This window comes from Mixophyes fleayi, chromosome 4 (assembly GCF_038048845.1).
Source record: "Mixophyes fleayi isolate aMixFle1 chromosome 4, aMixFle1.hap1, whole genome shotgun sequence".
Taxonomy (NCBI): domain Eukaryota; kingdom Metazoa; phylum Chordata; class Amphibia; order Anura; family Limnodynastidae; genus Mixophyes; species Mixophyes fleayi.
In genome coordinates this window covers 99,711,948-99,727,031 of record NC_134405.1, presented here as the reverse complement: position 1 = coordinate 99,727,031, position 15,084 = coordinate 99,711,948, and the positions used below count along the sequence as shown (strand labels likewise).

At 38.1% G+C, this 15,084-nt stretch overlaps 1 protein-coding gene across 1 annotated transcript in view; it reads left to right on the top strand.

Annotated features, from left to right (window-relative positions):
- The first annotated feature begins 1,222 nt into the window (after positions 1–1,222).
- MAP1A (microtubule associated protein 1A) overlaps positions 1,223–15,084 on the top strand; it is a 138,824-nt gene continuing 124,962 nt past the window's right edge. Inside the window, exon 1 of the mRNA XM_075207873.1 lies at positions 1,223–1,440. Within this exon, the coding sequence (XP_075063974.1) occupies positions 1,224–1,440 (217 nt within the window). The 5' untranslated portion in view covers position 1,223. The remainder of the gene's footprint in view (positions 1,441–15,084) is intronic.

The window sequence follows — 15,084 nt, the reverse complement described above, 5'->3', positions numbered from 1 at the left end:
GTCCAGCTCAAAAACAGTGGCATTTGTGCCAGGTGTGCACCAGGCATACAACATGTGTAACAAGGGTGTATACTTACACCCCTTGATAAGGGAGAGATAGCCTAGAGAAAACGTAGAGACAGTGTAGGTGTGTGGCTTGACAGTGTTACTAGCAACCGCTAAACCTGCATTACCCTACTTGTACACAATGTATTAATGTAATGAAGTGTCATACACACCAGAGAAAATAGGAACCTCACAGCTATTAAATTTAAAGGTTGCATGTTCCATTTAAATTGTACTTAAATATAAACATATACATATATATATGAATAAATGGCTGCGATGCTAATGATTTAAGTACTGGAGGGGTCAATGCGCAATCAGCCAATCAGAAGCGGACAGAAAGGGCTGCTGATTGTTATCAACATCAATGCGTATTGTGGCAGGTCTCAATTATGTAAACACACCCTTACTTTACTCAGCCTATTCTTTCCTGTCCCTGTCACTCCACATTAGGCCTTTTCAGACTTAAAGAGACGCAAGTCAATACGCAAAGAAACATTATATAGAGGTATACATGTGCAGTACTGGTGCACATGCATAATATGGCAATGTTTATTGACATATGTTTGGACTGGCTGATTATTTTTTTTGTAACAGTAAAAAATTAAAATAAATATAATAATATATTAAAATACTAAACATGCACTTACCTAGATAAAGGTCTCTCTGGGGTTTTTTTTTATATGATAATTAAAAAGTAACATAAATGAGTCTGGACAATCCTTAGCAGAAATATCCAGTCACTGACATTATTCTACTGACATATTTTCTATAAACTTTTGTGAGCAATACAATAATATTTTTCTACCTGGGATATTTATTGAACTACACCTAAAAAACAGTAAAATAAAAATACCAATATTGCAGAAAGTTATGAGTAATGTGGACACTTCACATTTCTACCAGGACTTGGATATGTGTTAATAATCCATCATTTAGCCATTATTCTTACATCTGGTACATTATATGTTAAAACAGACATTTATTCACCCATGATTGAATGGCAAACACTTGTCCAATAAACCCTTATTTTAAGCACCGCCCCTTTTCCCCATCTCTCCACCCGAGAGCTTGTGATGTAGCCCTGGTGAGGCTGGCTCCGCCAATCACCAACTCCCAGACATTCCTTTAAGAACAGGAGCGCGCTCCCCTCTGCTTTCAGCCTCCTGAACGTTTCCATGGAGACCGAGGCGGGCTTTGCGAAGGCCCTCGGCGTTACCATGGAGACCGGCGCAGGGTCGGCGCTGAAGGTTCAGCACCAAGGAGAGCGGCGCTCGGGTATTCCTGCTGCCGCGGCTGCAAGGTGGGAGCCTCGTAGACACTACCTGCTTATAGTCATCGGAGATATAGCTACGGAGGGGCAGCTGCAGGCTGTGAGGGATCACCTGGAGCACGGTGAGCTGCTATGGTTATAAAGTGTGCCTGAGACTCATGGAGCACCCTAGGGGTACTATAGAAGACTATATTATTGCTTGAAAAGGCAACCGAACATAAGCAATGCAATGCAATGATATGCGGGTGCGTTAATATGTATATTTGCATGATGTATATTGCGCATACTGTAATTGGAGCAGGTCTATGCCATGCATTTAGAAGCTCCTAAAGTATGTTAATTCAATTATTCAATAATAAGTAGGACAAACATGAAATATGTAGGCAGCTCTTTTAATTTAACAATGTCTTTATAGAGATAGCATTACATTGTATATTTATTTATTATATATATTTTAATTTTGGGCTGCTTTGTGGTTTCTAAAAAAATAAATAAATATTACATATAAAGGGCTTATTTGGAAACAGATGTCAGTATGTATTGCACTGCAGATATTGTTAATCATTCTGCCAGCTAAACATAATCTCTCCCCTATGTATGCAGTGCTTTGCAGCAATGAGTGTGCTCAATTCTTACTGTCAACACTTTTGCAGCAGACTATTTTATGATTGCATACTGATTAAGTTATTATTCATAGATGGTATACAGTGGAAAGAATTTTACCTTTACATATCAAGTTGCACAGAAAATGTAGTGAGATAAGTCAATATTTATTATCGCTCATTCATTGCAGAGTTACAGCACTGCACTGATACTGTAGGAACTGGATCACATTTCCCTGCATTGCACATACCTTCAGCTGTGATGACATTATCAAGTAGAGAGTAAAAAAAGAAAAAAACTCTTTTTTTTTTAGCTTACATTTAACCTTTTATTTTGTTTGGGGCATAATTGTTGGTTTATGGGGTACTAGGCAAGCTCAGCAACTTGTGCCCCACCCATTCAAATCTGAGTTAGATCCTGCTAGAAGTGCCCGCTGGAACACAAGGAGCTCATTAGATTCATGGGCTGATGTGACGCATTGCTGTTGTGCTACTCAAAGCACTGAGTCATAGGCCTACATCTGACAAGAGATTATTATGGCAGAGGTTTATACTATATCAAATGCAGGCACTGCTAAATGTGCAGACTATGCCTTGCTCAGTAATTTATCTTAATAATTGAATTGCTAGCTACTTAGATTTCAATCTCAATCAGCTACGGCAGCACACAAAGGTTTCCTCTAATAAAGTAATTTTTGTTGTATGTGTATTGTAGTTCGACATATAGGGCCTGATTCATTAAGGAAAGGATAGCAAAAAAAAGAGTGAATCTTCTCCTAGACAAACCATGTTACAATGGAAGACAAATTAGTTTATTATTTTGCACAAAAGTTAAATACTGGCTGTTTTTATACCTAGCACACAAATACTTGATAGCTTTATTTTTACTCAAAAATGTAAAGCTGATCTAGGGCATACCCTATCCCAACTATAAATCTGTCCCCACACTTTAAATTTACCTCCCCTTCCAATGCAACATGGTTTTGTCAAGGTACAAAGTTACTCCTTTTTTTGTCTTTACTTTCCTTAATGAATCAGGCCCATACCGTATGTATATCACTGTGCTAATATTGTCACATATTATATTGCAATGTATATGGTCATTAGGAAACAGAGACATTTAAAATTAATGGTCAAACAATATCTTGCAGGGTATGCATTTGTGATTGTAATGTCTAAGTTCATTTTTATTATATTATGCTTCCAGATTAAGCTGACTGGCCAAGGATAATGAGAGTTACATTTCAGCAACTATTATACAGTACCTGATGGTCACAGAGTGCATAATACCTTTTACTTTTAACAAGCACAATAAGTTCCTGGCATGTAGGAATATTTAGGGCTTGTCTACATTTCATAATATATTGTATTGTCCTTTTCCACAATGTTATTGGTCATTGATGGTACATAACTGTTTTAGTATAGTATTATGATTAAAACACCATTTACTTCCAATATAGCTTAAACACATGGTGAAATTAGCCCAACTACCAGGACTTCAGAGTTCAGCCAATAGGGAGCCAGCAGTGACATAACCCAATTTATTTACTTAACTCTTCAAGCTGTATAACTTTCATCGGATTAAAAACTCTCCAAGTACCCAGGGTTGTGTCCCACACACTTCTGCATGTTAAAAAAAGTGATTTATAAAAATAAATATTTTTGAGAATTTTTCTTGAACTAAGCTTATTACTATTAAAAATTATTAGTACATGTTCTTGGCAGTAACTTACATCATTGATTCTTGCAAATCGTTAGAATTTGTTGTACGAGAAGAACAACATCAACATTTTATCTTCACATTTTCAGTAGATTACAGTATTATTAGTAGATTACAGTATTATTAACGAGGGATAATTGTATAGCTGAGTGTGATTCTGTTTGTACATTGTACAACCATATCACATTTTCAGTACAACTTTAATTTGAATAGTACAATCTGTTTTTTTAAGTTATTGCATATATTTAAAAAAATAATAGAATTGACTTCACTTTTATTATTTCCTGTGGTTTTACAGTCTTTTCTCATCAATCGTTCAATGTCTGTTTTAGAAATTTGTTTACTCAAAATTGAAATCACTTAGTATTACAGAAACACTAAAGTACATAAATTAAAAGGCTATTTATGTTGAACATTACCGACTGAAACACATTCTGCTTTCTTTAAATTGCTACTTAATATTGGGGAGATTGATTCTTAAGTGATTGCGTTTAGATGGGCTGCTGCTGCTGTCAGTGAAAATAAAAATCAATTATTGATAGCTTGTTAAAAATAGCGTAGATAGGTTTTTATAAAATAATAGACTTTACTTGTACCACAACTTATATACTAAACCTACTAACTGTACATATCTGAGCAGTTATAACAAATAACTATAATGTGTGTAAATGTTCTAATTTTCTATTACGAGTTGAGCACTGGACTGTAAATGATGATGATGATGATGATGATGATGATGATAATGATGAAGAACAATATATTGTTTCACTGAATATTTACAACATTTCATATTGGGTGCGGAATTTTTCAGAATTCTCTCGGAATTTCCCTTATTATTTTTTCTACTGGGACTCTCCTCACTTATAATGTCCTAACCATATTACAGAGCAGAATTAATTCACATGATTGTCATGCCAGCTCTATTTATAGACTATACATTCCAGAAAATGCAGAATTTACTAATACAGTGTATAATGGCAAAGCACAAGTGAAACGTAAAGATTGCATAGTTTTGGTAAAACTATGGGGGTAAATTTTTTAAGTTGTGGGTTTGAAAAAGTGGCAATGTTGCCTATACCAACCAATCAGATTCTAGCTGTCATTTTGTAGAATGTACTAAATAAATTATAACTAGAATCTGATTGGTTGCCATAGGCAACATCTCCACTTTTTCAAACCCGCAGTTTGATAAATTTACCCCAGTACTGTTCTGCTGGAACTTTGCCCCTGTGAAATGGCCTGATCTGCTGCAAAAATATAATTCATATGAAATGTGCTGCAACTTTGCTCATCTCTACTGTCAACTGAGATTTTAAACACTATTTCATATTATATAGTTTATCTCTCATCTATTTTACTAATATAAACAGTTCTTAATTCCAGTGCTTGCTCAGTTAATCATATCTCTTTAATACAATGCAAGTGATTCATCTGTACCCCAGTATAAATACTAGTTAATATGTCTTGTTTGCAGGTCTTATATATTTTCTTGTACTGTTTAGGTGTGTTTAACAAGGATCAGACCACCTATTGCATTCATTTATCAAAACTAGTGACATCAGGCAAGTAGAAAATGAAGTAGATGGAGTTTGAACAACCCATAGACAATTCAAAGTCAAAGTCTATGCATTAGATTATATTAACAGCAGCACAGATTATTTCAGCATGCACATGCATAGACAAGATTGAAAACAGACCAACTCACTGAGTCCCAAATTGTTGTTATTCTCTGAGCATATGGGAAGCCAGACAAAGCTCATATGAACTGTATATCTATGTGCAGTCAGCTGACTGTGTATGACAGAGTCATAGGCAAACTTTCTTAAATTGCTGCTAGTTCCACATAGCAACGGTTTTACTCCATACACTAAAACTAAAAGCAAAGTTCTTCTGCACACAGAACCATTATTAGTGTGACATACTCTAAGGGACATTTAGGAGTATGTAATGGTAAAAATGTGTGCCCGCAGTGCTCATCTATTTATTTCCCTTTTGTGATTTTATGTGCCTCTATTTTTGTGTCATTATGTTTGTTTCTACAGGCAAACTCATCTGATAAAGGTACCCAAATTTCAACAGTGCATATTTATCATAATTCAAGTACAGTATTTGGCAAACTGAAGATCAAGGAGGAGACTTATCTATCAATGTACAGTTCTGTCTGCGTTGGTTTTACAATTTTAAAACCGCCAGATTTATCAAAGGCAATACCACAGCAAGACTACCAGAAAATTGTCGTTTTACAAAACGCCCACATTACACCGCCACATATATCATTTTGCGCTTTGTCAAACCGCTGTAAAAATGGACAAGAAAAGAAATGGAAAAAAGGGGTGGGTGTGACAGGCTACATAGCTGAAACCACATGCAGTTTCAGCTGTCTTGCTTCTCAATAGTGTAAAGTAAAAATAGATATATAATTAAAATGTTTGACAAAACCCTCCCCTATTCTAATGGGTCATGTAGTTTAGCATTAGAGGGATCCTGCACCTAGAGATACCCAGCCTAATGCTAAGTAGCCTTACTGCCTCGTTGGATATTAATAAAATTTCAGCACCCCCTTAGAGGAATTTATATGTATATTGTGGTTGTTGTTTTCATCAATATTAAAGTGGAGAGAGAAAGAAAATAAAAATCGTGCCCCCTAATATAAAATAAAAGTAATAGAGAGAGAGAGAGAGAAAGAGATTAATACAACTACTAGCACCCCTTATATAAATTTATTGGACAGCCCAATGGCTTAGTGGTTAGCACTTCTGCCTCACAGAGCTGGGGTCATGAGTTGGTTTCCCAACCATGGTCTTATCTGTGTGGAGTTTGTATGTTCTCCCCGTGTTTGCATGGGTTTCCTCCGGGTGCTCCGGTTTCCTCCCACACTCCAAAAACATACTAGTAGTTTAATTAGCTGTTATTAAAGTGCCCTTAGTTTTTCTCGATCTGTGTGTGTGTATGTTAGGGGATTTAGATTGTAAGCTCCAATGGGGCAGGGACTGATATGAATGAGTTCTCTGTACAGCACTGTGGAATTAAATAGATGATGATGATGTATATTTAGGTTGTTGTTTTATTTATTTAAATATAGTGGAAAGGGAAAGAAAATAAAAAAATTGCCCTGTTATAGATAATTAAAAGTAATATTGTCCCCTTATATGTGCAGTATATAATATTTTCTGTAGTATAGTGGTATGTTTTATTACTTACCTACCATCTTATTTTCTTGATCCGCCATAATCCATTAATCATAATGAAAGTCTGCTTCTGATTGGCTGTCCGTTTTAATTATTAAAGTATTAGGTAGGGAGACTTACTGGGAGGAGTCCAGTACGTTTCTATGGGAGGCGGTTCCTCACAAAGTATTACAGCGCCGTAGTCCAGTTGTTTTTTTTTTTTGTCAAATGAAATCGCTGTCAAGGCTGTGAAGGAGTGACCTGGTGTCATCTTCCCGCAACATACATGTTCCCACTACAGAGTAAAACTATGGCACTACTTGATATGCATTGTTTGCTAGGGCAACTTGGGAGACCCACAAAGACAGTAAAATCAGATCCTGGTTTTAAGGTCTATAACCTTAGCTAATGACAAAGCCTAATCTCTGGCAAAAGAAAGAGTTAGAATAGGTATCCAGGAAATGGTTAAGTGTAAACAGAAAGCAGGAATGACGATAGCAGCACAAGCAATTAACTTTGTAGAATATGCAGTGGTAATAGTTGTAGTTAAAGCTGACAAGGACAAAATCCTGGTCACCTGCTGATTATTATTGATTGCTATACAAGGTTTACTTGTAAATAGCGCATTATTCATTGAATAAGTTGACTACAAGCTATGCAGACGTCTGCAGCTGTAAATCACATGAGAATGCTCTATGAATCTAGCAGAGGGTCTTGTAAAATCTAGGGTTCTAGAATTCCAAATGAAAAGTTTAAACTGCTACTACATAGGGTATCATTTAAAATTAGTAATAAATCCAGACAGAAGGTGCAGTATTGCAACTTGGCAAAACTATGGGGCAAATTTATCAAGCTGCGGGTTTGAAAAAGTGGTGATGTTGTCTACAGCAACCAATCAGATTTTAGCTGTCATTTTGTAGAATGTACTAAATAAATGATCACTAGAATCTGATTGGTTGCTAAAGGCAACATCTCCACTTTTTCAAACCTGCAGCTTGATAAATTTACCCCTATGCTGTTCTGTGCGGGGTGGGGGGAGGGTGGCGCAAACTTAAAAAGTATGTGCAGATATTGAGAAAAATAAAGCTGCCCAGTATCTGTGTGCTACGGGCAAAAGCAGCCAGTGTTTGCACCTGGTGCATCTTAACCTGGTTTGTCCACGTGTAAATTTGCATCCTTTAGCTAGATGTGTTCCTAACGCTAAACGAGCCCCATTATGGTTTTTTTTCCCTTTTTAGACTGATCTATTTCATTTGTTCATCTAGTTTCTCATTTGATAAAGCATTTTCTGTTAGGAGTTTTAAATCCATTTAGGGAAATAAATGATCAAAGACAGTTTTAACATAGCTTTGAAGCAAATGTGAATGTTTGATTTTCAATTATACATCAAATACCCAGCTTTAAAACGGAGCAGAATCTGCAAAGCCCTTAGAGAATATTAAGGAATTTTAAGCTAAGAAAAACAGTCCTTGATTAAATTATTAATTCAAAATAGACAAATTGCCATTTTTACCTTATTACTTAGGCGTGAGCTCATTCTGTGGAAAAGAAGCAATTGCCACAAATCTAGTGAATAGCGCGGCTAATACGAATGATCCGATTTAGCAGAGTTATAAACAAAGTGGGATATGACATGTGAGAACTAATATTGTAAGTTCAAGCTGTGTAATGTATTGTTGGTGAGCTAAATGGTTTAAAAGTCTGATACGTGTTCTCGTATTCATCATTTCTCTGTTAGGGGTACCTCCAGTGTTTCAATGCAACCTGCTTCTTAGGGTATTCTGTTTTTATTAGGGGCTATATAATCACACTATATAGCATGACACACACACACATATATCTACATGACAACTTTTATAAATAATTTTATATCATAAATTTTAACCCTGATTAATTATTTTTCTACTTACCATTTGCACGTGTATTTTACGTTCTTGCCATTTACTGCCAAAGCACCTGTCTTTTTAATGTATTGCATGTATCCCACCCCCAGGTCACTTTATTATTATTACTATAAAAATATATATATATATATATATATATATATATATATATATATATATATATATAGAGAGAGAGAGAGATAAGTTTATGTGTCAAAACCAGGCCAGGTGCTCCCATTAGGCAACCTTAGGCAGTTGCCTAGGGCGCCGGGACCTGCAGGGCGCCGCTGACTAGATTTTCTAATTTAGTCAGCGGCTCGGGAGAGGGTTGCGCCACCGCTGTTTTTACAGTGTCCGCGGCGCATCTGTGAAGTATCACACTGTCTGTCACTGACAGACAGTGTGAATAAAGTTCTTTCCCGGTGCCCCCCTCCCCTTCCAGCATGCATCACTCCGCCTCTGTGTGAAGAAGGCACGGATCAGCTAGAGAAAAGAAAGAAAAGGTAAGTAAAATCTACTTATTTTTTTAGTGTGTTCGCGGCGGGGGGGGGGCGGCGGAATTTTGCCTAGGGCGCCGAGAACCCTAGCACCGGCGCTGGTCAAAACACTACTTCCTCGATCAGCTACAAACTCAGTGGTACGCAAATGAGGCAGACGGTTTGTGGTCTATTAGAAGTACTTTATATGGGGAGTATATTTTCAGTGAGTTTATTTAGATCAGTAGGAATAATAATGTAATGTGTTTTTAAGAAAGCCAAAGCAGGAGGTCATTTACAAGGAAAAAATTCTCCGCTGCACAGTGCAAAAGCAGTTTTGGTGCTCCATGTACCTCGACTTCAATCTCCCTTACTCACACTGTTTTATGGAGCAAGTTGGCAGTGTTTACAGAGGAGCAGAATTTTGACCAGGTAGAGAGGAGTTGGGTGGAGCAAAGAAGTTTATAGCAAAGTACGTATGATGCACACTGGGGCACTATAGTTTGCAGAGCAGAGCACAAATGAAATTTCTTTTTTGGAGCCAGATTATTGAAATGACATAAAGGAGTGAATATGCAATATTTTAGTGGTGTTCCTTGAATTATGCACAGCTTTTTACACTGTGCAAAAGGACTTCAAATTTTCAGAAACTCATAACTGGTGGCCTTTGTGTCTTGTCCCATACTTTTTAATTAGGGATGCTCACTGACCCCCGTGTTTTGGTTTTGGGTCTGGATTACCTTCGGGTTTCGGTTTTGCCTAAACCGCCCCTGTGTGTTTTGGCTTTGGTTTTGGTTTTGTTTAGCTATTTTTTTTACTAAATTTAATTTTTTGGGGTAAAATCACATCATTTTTGTATTATTTTGTACCTTATTATTAACTTCACTAACACTAATTTCAAGTGATTTCCATTCAATTTTAGGAGAGGAAGCATGTACAATTTATCAAGCCAAGCAGTTCATCCACAAGGAGTGGTACTCTTGTGGCTGAAGTGTTTATTTTCTTTCAGCCCTTAATAAACAAGATAACAATGTCACCCACAATTAGGAGAGGTAGCATGTACAATTTATCAAGCCAAGCAGTTCATCCACAAGGAGTGGCACTTTTGTGGCTGAAGTGCAACATGGCCCTCCCTAAACAAGCTAACAATGGGCTTGTTAGAGTAATGGCAGAAACATACATTAGTGCCAGGAAAGGTTAATGGTGCAGAATGGAATTGTCCTAGGGCCCTCCCACCCACCAATATGTTGGATCTTACAAAGGACATGCACACTTTAACAAACCAAGCACTTCAGCGACAAGGGCTGCCACTTTTGTGGCTGAAGTGCTTGGTTTGTTTGGGCCCCCGCTAAACCAGCTATCAATCCCCTAAAGGCAGGTTAGACCAGCAGTGCAATTCTACACTGTCAAGATGCTGTCGTCATCATCTTCAGCATCATTCTCACCCTCATCAGTGTGTACATCATCATCACAGACTATTAATTCATCTCCGGTGGAATCTGCCATTACAGAAGTGTCAGTACTTGGATGTATTTGCCGGTAAAGGCCTTCCTCATTGAAGATGTAGTTAATTTTAATGAACATCATCTTTTCCACATTTTTAGGAAGTAACCTCCTACGTCGATCACTGACAAGGTTCCCGGCTGTGCTGAAAACTCTTTCTGAGTACACACTGGAGGGTGGGCAGCTTAGGTATTGCAAAGCAAGTTTGTACATGGGTTTCCAAATGGCTTGTTTTTCCTCCCAGTATGGAAAGGGACTGTCTGACATTTTGATTTTACTGAAAATAATCCTCCACCATCCTTTGCATGTTAATAGTAGGATCGGATGGAGTTATGGCCGAGGTCACACTTTTTTTGCTAATATATTTCAAACCAGACCAACTTCCCTTTACACGGCAGCGCCGCTTTAAATTTAAGCACCGAAGACGCCGAACTCCCGGGAGTTGAGGAATCCGGAGATTCATACATCTACCCCCAAATGTCAAACTGTTGTGGTCTGCCACCTGCGTCATCCCTGCTTCTCTTTGGAAAGTGAAATACGAGCAGCAGCTGCCTGAGAAACTGAAGGAGGAGACGTTGTCAAGCCAAGGACTAGTTCAGCGGTCAACTTGCTGACCAAGAGCTCCTTGCATCTTTTCAGATCTCGGTAATTTGGAAGCAAAGAATCGACGTAGGTCTTAAACCTAGGATCAAGCACAGTCGCCAAAACATAGTGATCCGACATCAAGATTTTAATAACTCTTGGATCATTGTGAAGCGAATTAAGTACTTGATCTACAAGGCCAACATACTTTGCGGAATTGCTTTCTTTCATCTCCTTCAGTTTGTCAAGCTGCTTTTCCAAAAGTCGAATTAAGGGAATGACTTGGATCAGTTTAGCAGAGTCTGAACTCACTTCACACGTCACAACTTCAAATGGTTTCAGCACCTTGCACAGCACTGAAAGGATTCTCCACTGTGCGAGACTGAAATACATTCTCCCTAGTTTCCCAATGTCATGGCTTGTGCAATACGCTTGTATGGCTTTGCGCTGTTCCTCCATCCTCTGAAGCATGTACAGGGTGTAATTGCACCTTGTTAACACCTCTTGCTTAAGTTGGTGGCAGGACAAATTAAATTGTTCTTGGAGCTGCTGCAATCTCCTACATGCTGTGGCAGAATGCTGGAAATGTCCCTAAACTCTACGGGCCACCGAAAGCATCTCCTGCACCTCACGTTTATTTTTCTAAAAGCTCTGAACCACCAAGTTTATTGTGTGAGCAAAACAGGGAATGTGATGGAATTCACCCAGCTGTAAAGCTCGCACAATATTGTTCGCGTTATCATCATCATTTATTTATATAGTGCCACTAATTCTGCAGCGCTGTACAGAGAACTCATTCACATCAGAATATCAGAAATGACATATCCAGGGGAGAGTTCAATTGGCATAAGCCATGTATCAATGACATCTCTTAGTTTTCGTAACAAATTATCAGCTCTATGCCTGTTAGTGAAGCCGGTGATACAAAGAGTAGCCTGCCTGTGAGAATTGTTACGTAGTGGTGTACATGCTTCTGTTCCTGCTTGTGAAGGCGAATGACCAACCCAGTGGGCTGTCACAGTCATATAATCTTTTTTTTGCCCACTTCCACTTGTCCACATATCTCTGGTTAAGTGTACAGTGGGTAGAATGGCATTTTTGAGATTATTTCACAGTTAATTGTTGTAAAGTACTAGTGGTCTTCTTCTTAGCTGCTTATGGGAGGAAGATTCACCCCCAGCAGCAGCAACAGCAGCAGCAGTGGGACTAACGCTCAACAATTCTTCAGAGGAATCAAGGATAGTGCAGGAGTCATCTAGTCTTAGCAACTTGGATGCAGGACTAACTTTGATCGCTACTGAGGATATTGATGAGAACGGTGTTGTGGGTGTAAATTGCAGACGTCAGGATGTAGGTGAGGAAAGGGTCCTAGCTGATGAGGGACTGCTTGTTGTTATTTTTTTACCATAACTTTCAGATTTTCCCAACACCTTAACATGAACTTGCGTCAAATGGCGTAACATGGATGAGGTTCCTAGATGGTTAAGGTCCCTCCCTCGACTGACTGTGGCTTTACATACACTACAAATGGCTAGACAACTGTTGTCAGGATCTGGGTAGAAATAATTCCACACATAAGAAGTGGCTTTTTTGGTCTTATGTCCAGGCATGACAATGGCCTTCTTCTTATCACGTGCCAGAACTGCTTCCACTGGTGCAGGACTTACACAAACAACCTCACGAGTGACCTTACAAGAAGAAGCCTCAGTAACAATTTTAGATCTCGCACTCATAGAGAAAGGCGAAGGCCTCATTCTTTCTTTGCCACTGCGTGTGTAGAATGGCATGTTGGCAATTTTTTTTTTATCGGCAGTTAACTTTTCCTGGATTACCGCTCTTTTACTCTTCAATATGGTAAAAAGTGTTTTTTTTTTTCCTGACTTCAAAAGACTATGTCTTTTTTACATAGGCTTTACCAGATGACGTACAAGGATAACTATCATCAGGACTGGTGGCAGCAGCTGCTTTCTGCTCCTGCTCTTCTGTGTACTGCTCTGAATTCATTTTGATAACACCGTACACTTAGTAGTGCAAATTCAGAAGAAAGCCTGCAAGGACTTGTAGATTACTATTTCAGTAATGACCAAATGACCAAAGCAACTCTTCAATTTGGGTGTATATTAGACCCTACACTTAGTAGAGCAAATTCAGAAAAAAAAAGCCTGCAAGGACTTGTATATTTATAATTTGTATTTCAGCAATGACAAATTCAGCAATGGAGCTTTCTCTAACACTGCTACCACCCTCCTCTTTCTCTTCTATCACTTTGCCTGCCAAACTGCTCTATACTCTGTCCTACCCCTTCTCTGTCCCTCTCTCAAATGGCTCTAGATCGCCGTGGAGGGCGGTATTTATAAATTCCAAAACTCGTGAGATCTGAGATCCGACGATGTCGCGATGACGTTTTGCCTCGTTTTGAAATCCGAATAGGCGCAAGAGTACCGAGCTGACTCGGCTTGGTACTCGGAACCCCATAGTTCGGGTGGGTTCGGTTTTCACAAAACCGAGCCCACCCTTCTCTACTTTTAATGCAGCCCTCTAGCTATTTCGCATTGCCACTCACTGGGTTAGTTGGTGGCAAAATTCAACAAGTCCAGTTGGTAGGTTGTAACTAGCACGCAATAATTTTTTTTTCTGGTAGATTGTAACAAGAATTAAAAAATTAAAATTAAATGAAATTATATACCTGGCGGATCTTAACAAAAACTTGGATTTCCTCTCTTTAACATGGTAGGACCTACTGCCACGCCCCCACACAAAACAACAATAACAAACACATTTCTGCAATTTAATGGTCAGAAGCCTCTAATTCAGGTTCACATCCCCTGATTTTTTCCCCAGACAGTGGCAGAGAGCTAGAAGGCCTTTCTACCCACTCTTCTCCATTCACTTTAGGTGCCTTCAAAGCACCAATACCAGATTCACTGAATCTGTGGCACTTTAATAAATAAAAATAAAGAAATTAAAGTTTTAGAACACTGCCCCCAAGAGAACTATGGCCTTTGACTATTGCCCTTCTTGCCCTACACAAATTATATATATATATATATATATATATATATATATATATATATATATATATATATATATACACAATGTAAATATATTATAATTTTGTCCAGGGTGCAATATTGAGAGTACTTATAGGAGACCTGTACATTCGGGTCTGGACAATTAATAAGCTAGAAACATTTGTAGCAGCATTTTAAAAATATTATTTGTGACAAAACAATTACCCCAGTAGTTTCAGGAAATTTCTGTGTCAATATTGCAATGCATTTTGTTCCTGCAGTACTGGAATGACAGAGAATTCCAAGTGGAGAAAAGCCAATTAAAAATGAAACTCATAATAGCAAATATTTTTGGCATTCACTATCGACTTAGTACATCATTGCTGTTTGCACCATGTTCAAGGGAGAGGCATAAAGAAAGCTGTATAAAAACATTGGGTATATGCTTATTCTCCATTGTCACTTTCTTTTTTTCTGAGGAGAGTGGCAGTGATTCTGATGGGACAGACACTGCCCTCATCAAAGAGACATCCCTTGATAATAAGACTTCAGACTGAGAAGTTTTATCAGCTACAAACATCAGCACTGCAGAGCTATTATTCAAAGCTCTGTTGCCATTGAGATTTAAACCAATGTATGAAGTTACAAGAGTCAAAGTCTGAAGGACATAATGTACATCTCTCTCAGGATCATTTTATGTACAGTCTCCTCTAATTCTTTTCTTCTCTTGTTACTAAATCATTGCATGCTAAATAAAAAAAAGTGACTGATAGCCTCTGTTCACATGCCAGAACTAGAAAAAACAATTTTTTTAGGGAAGGC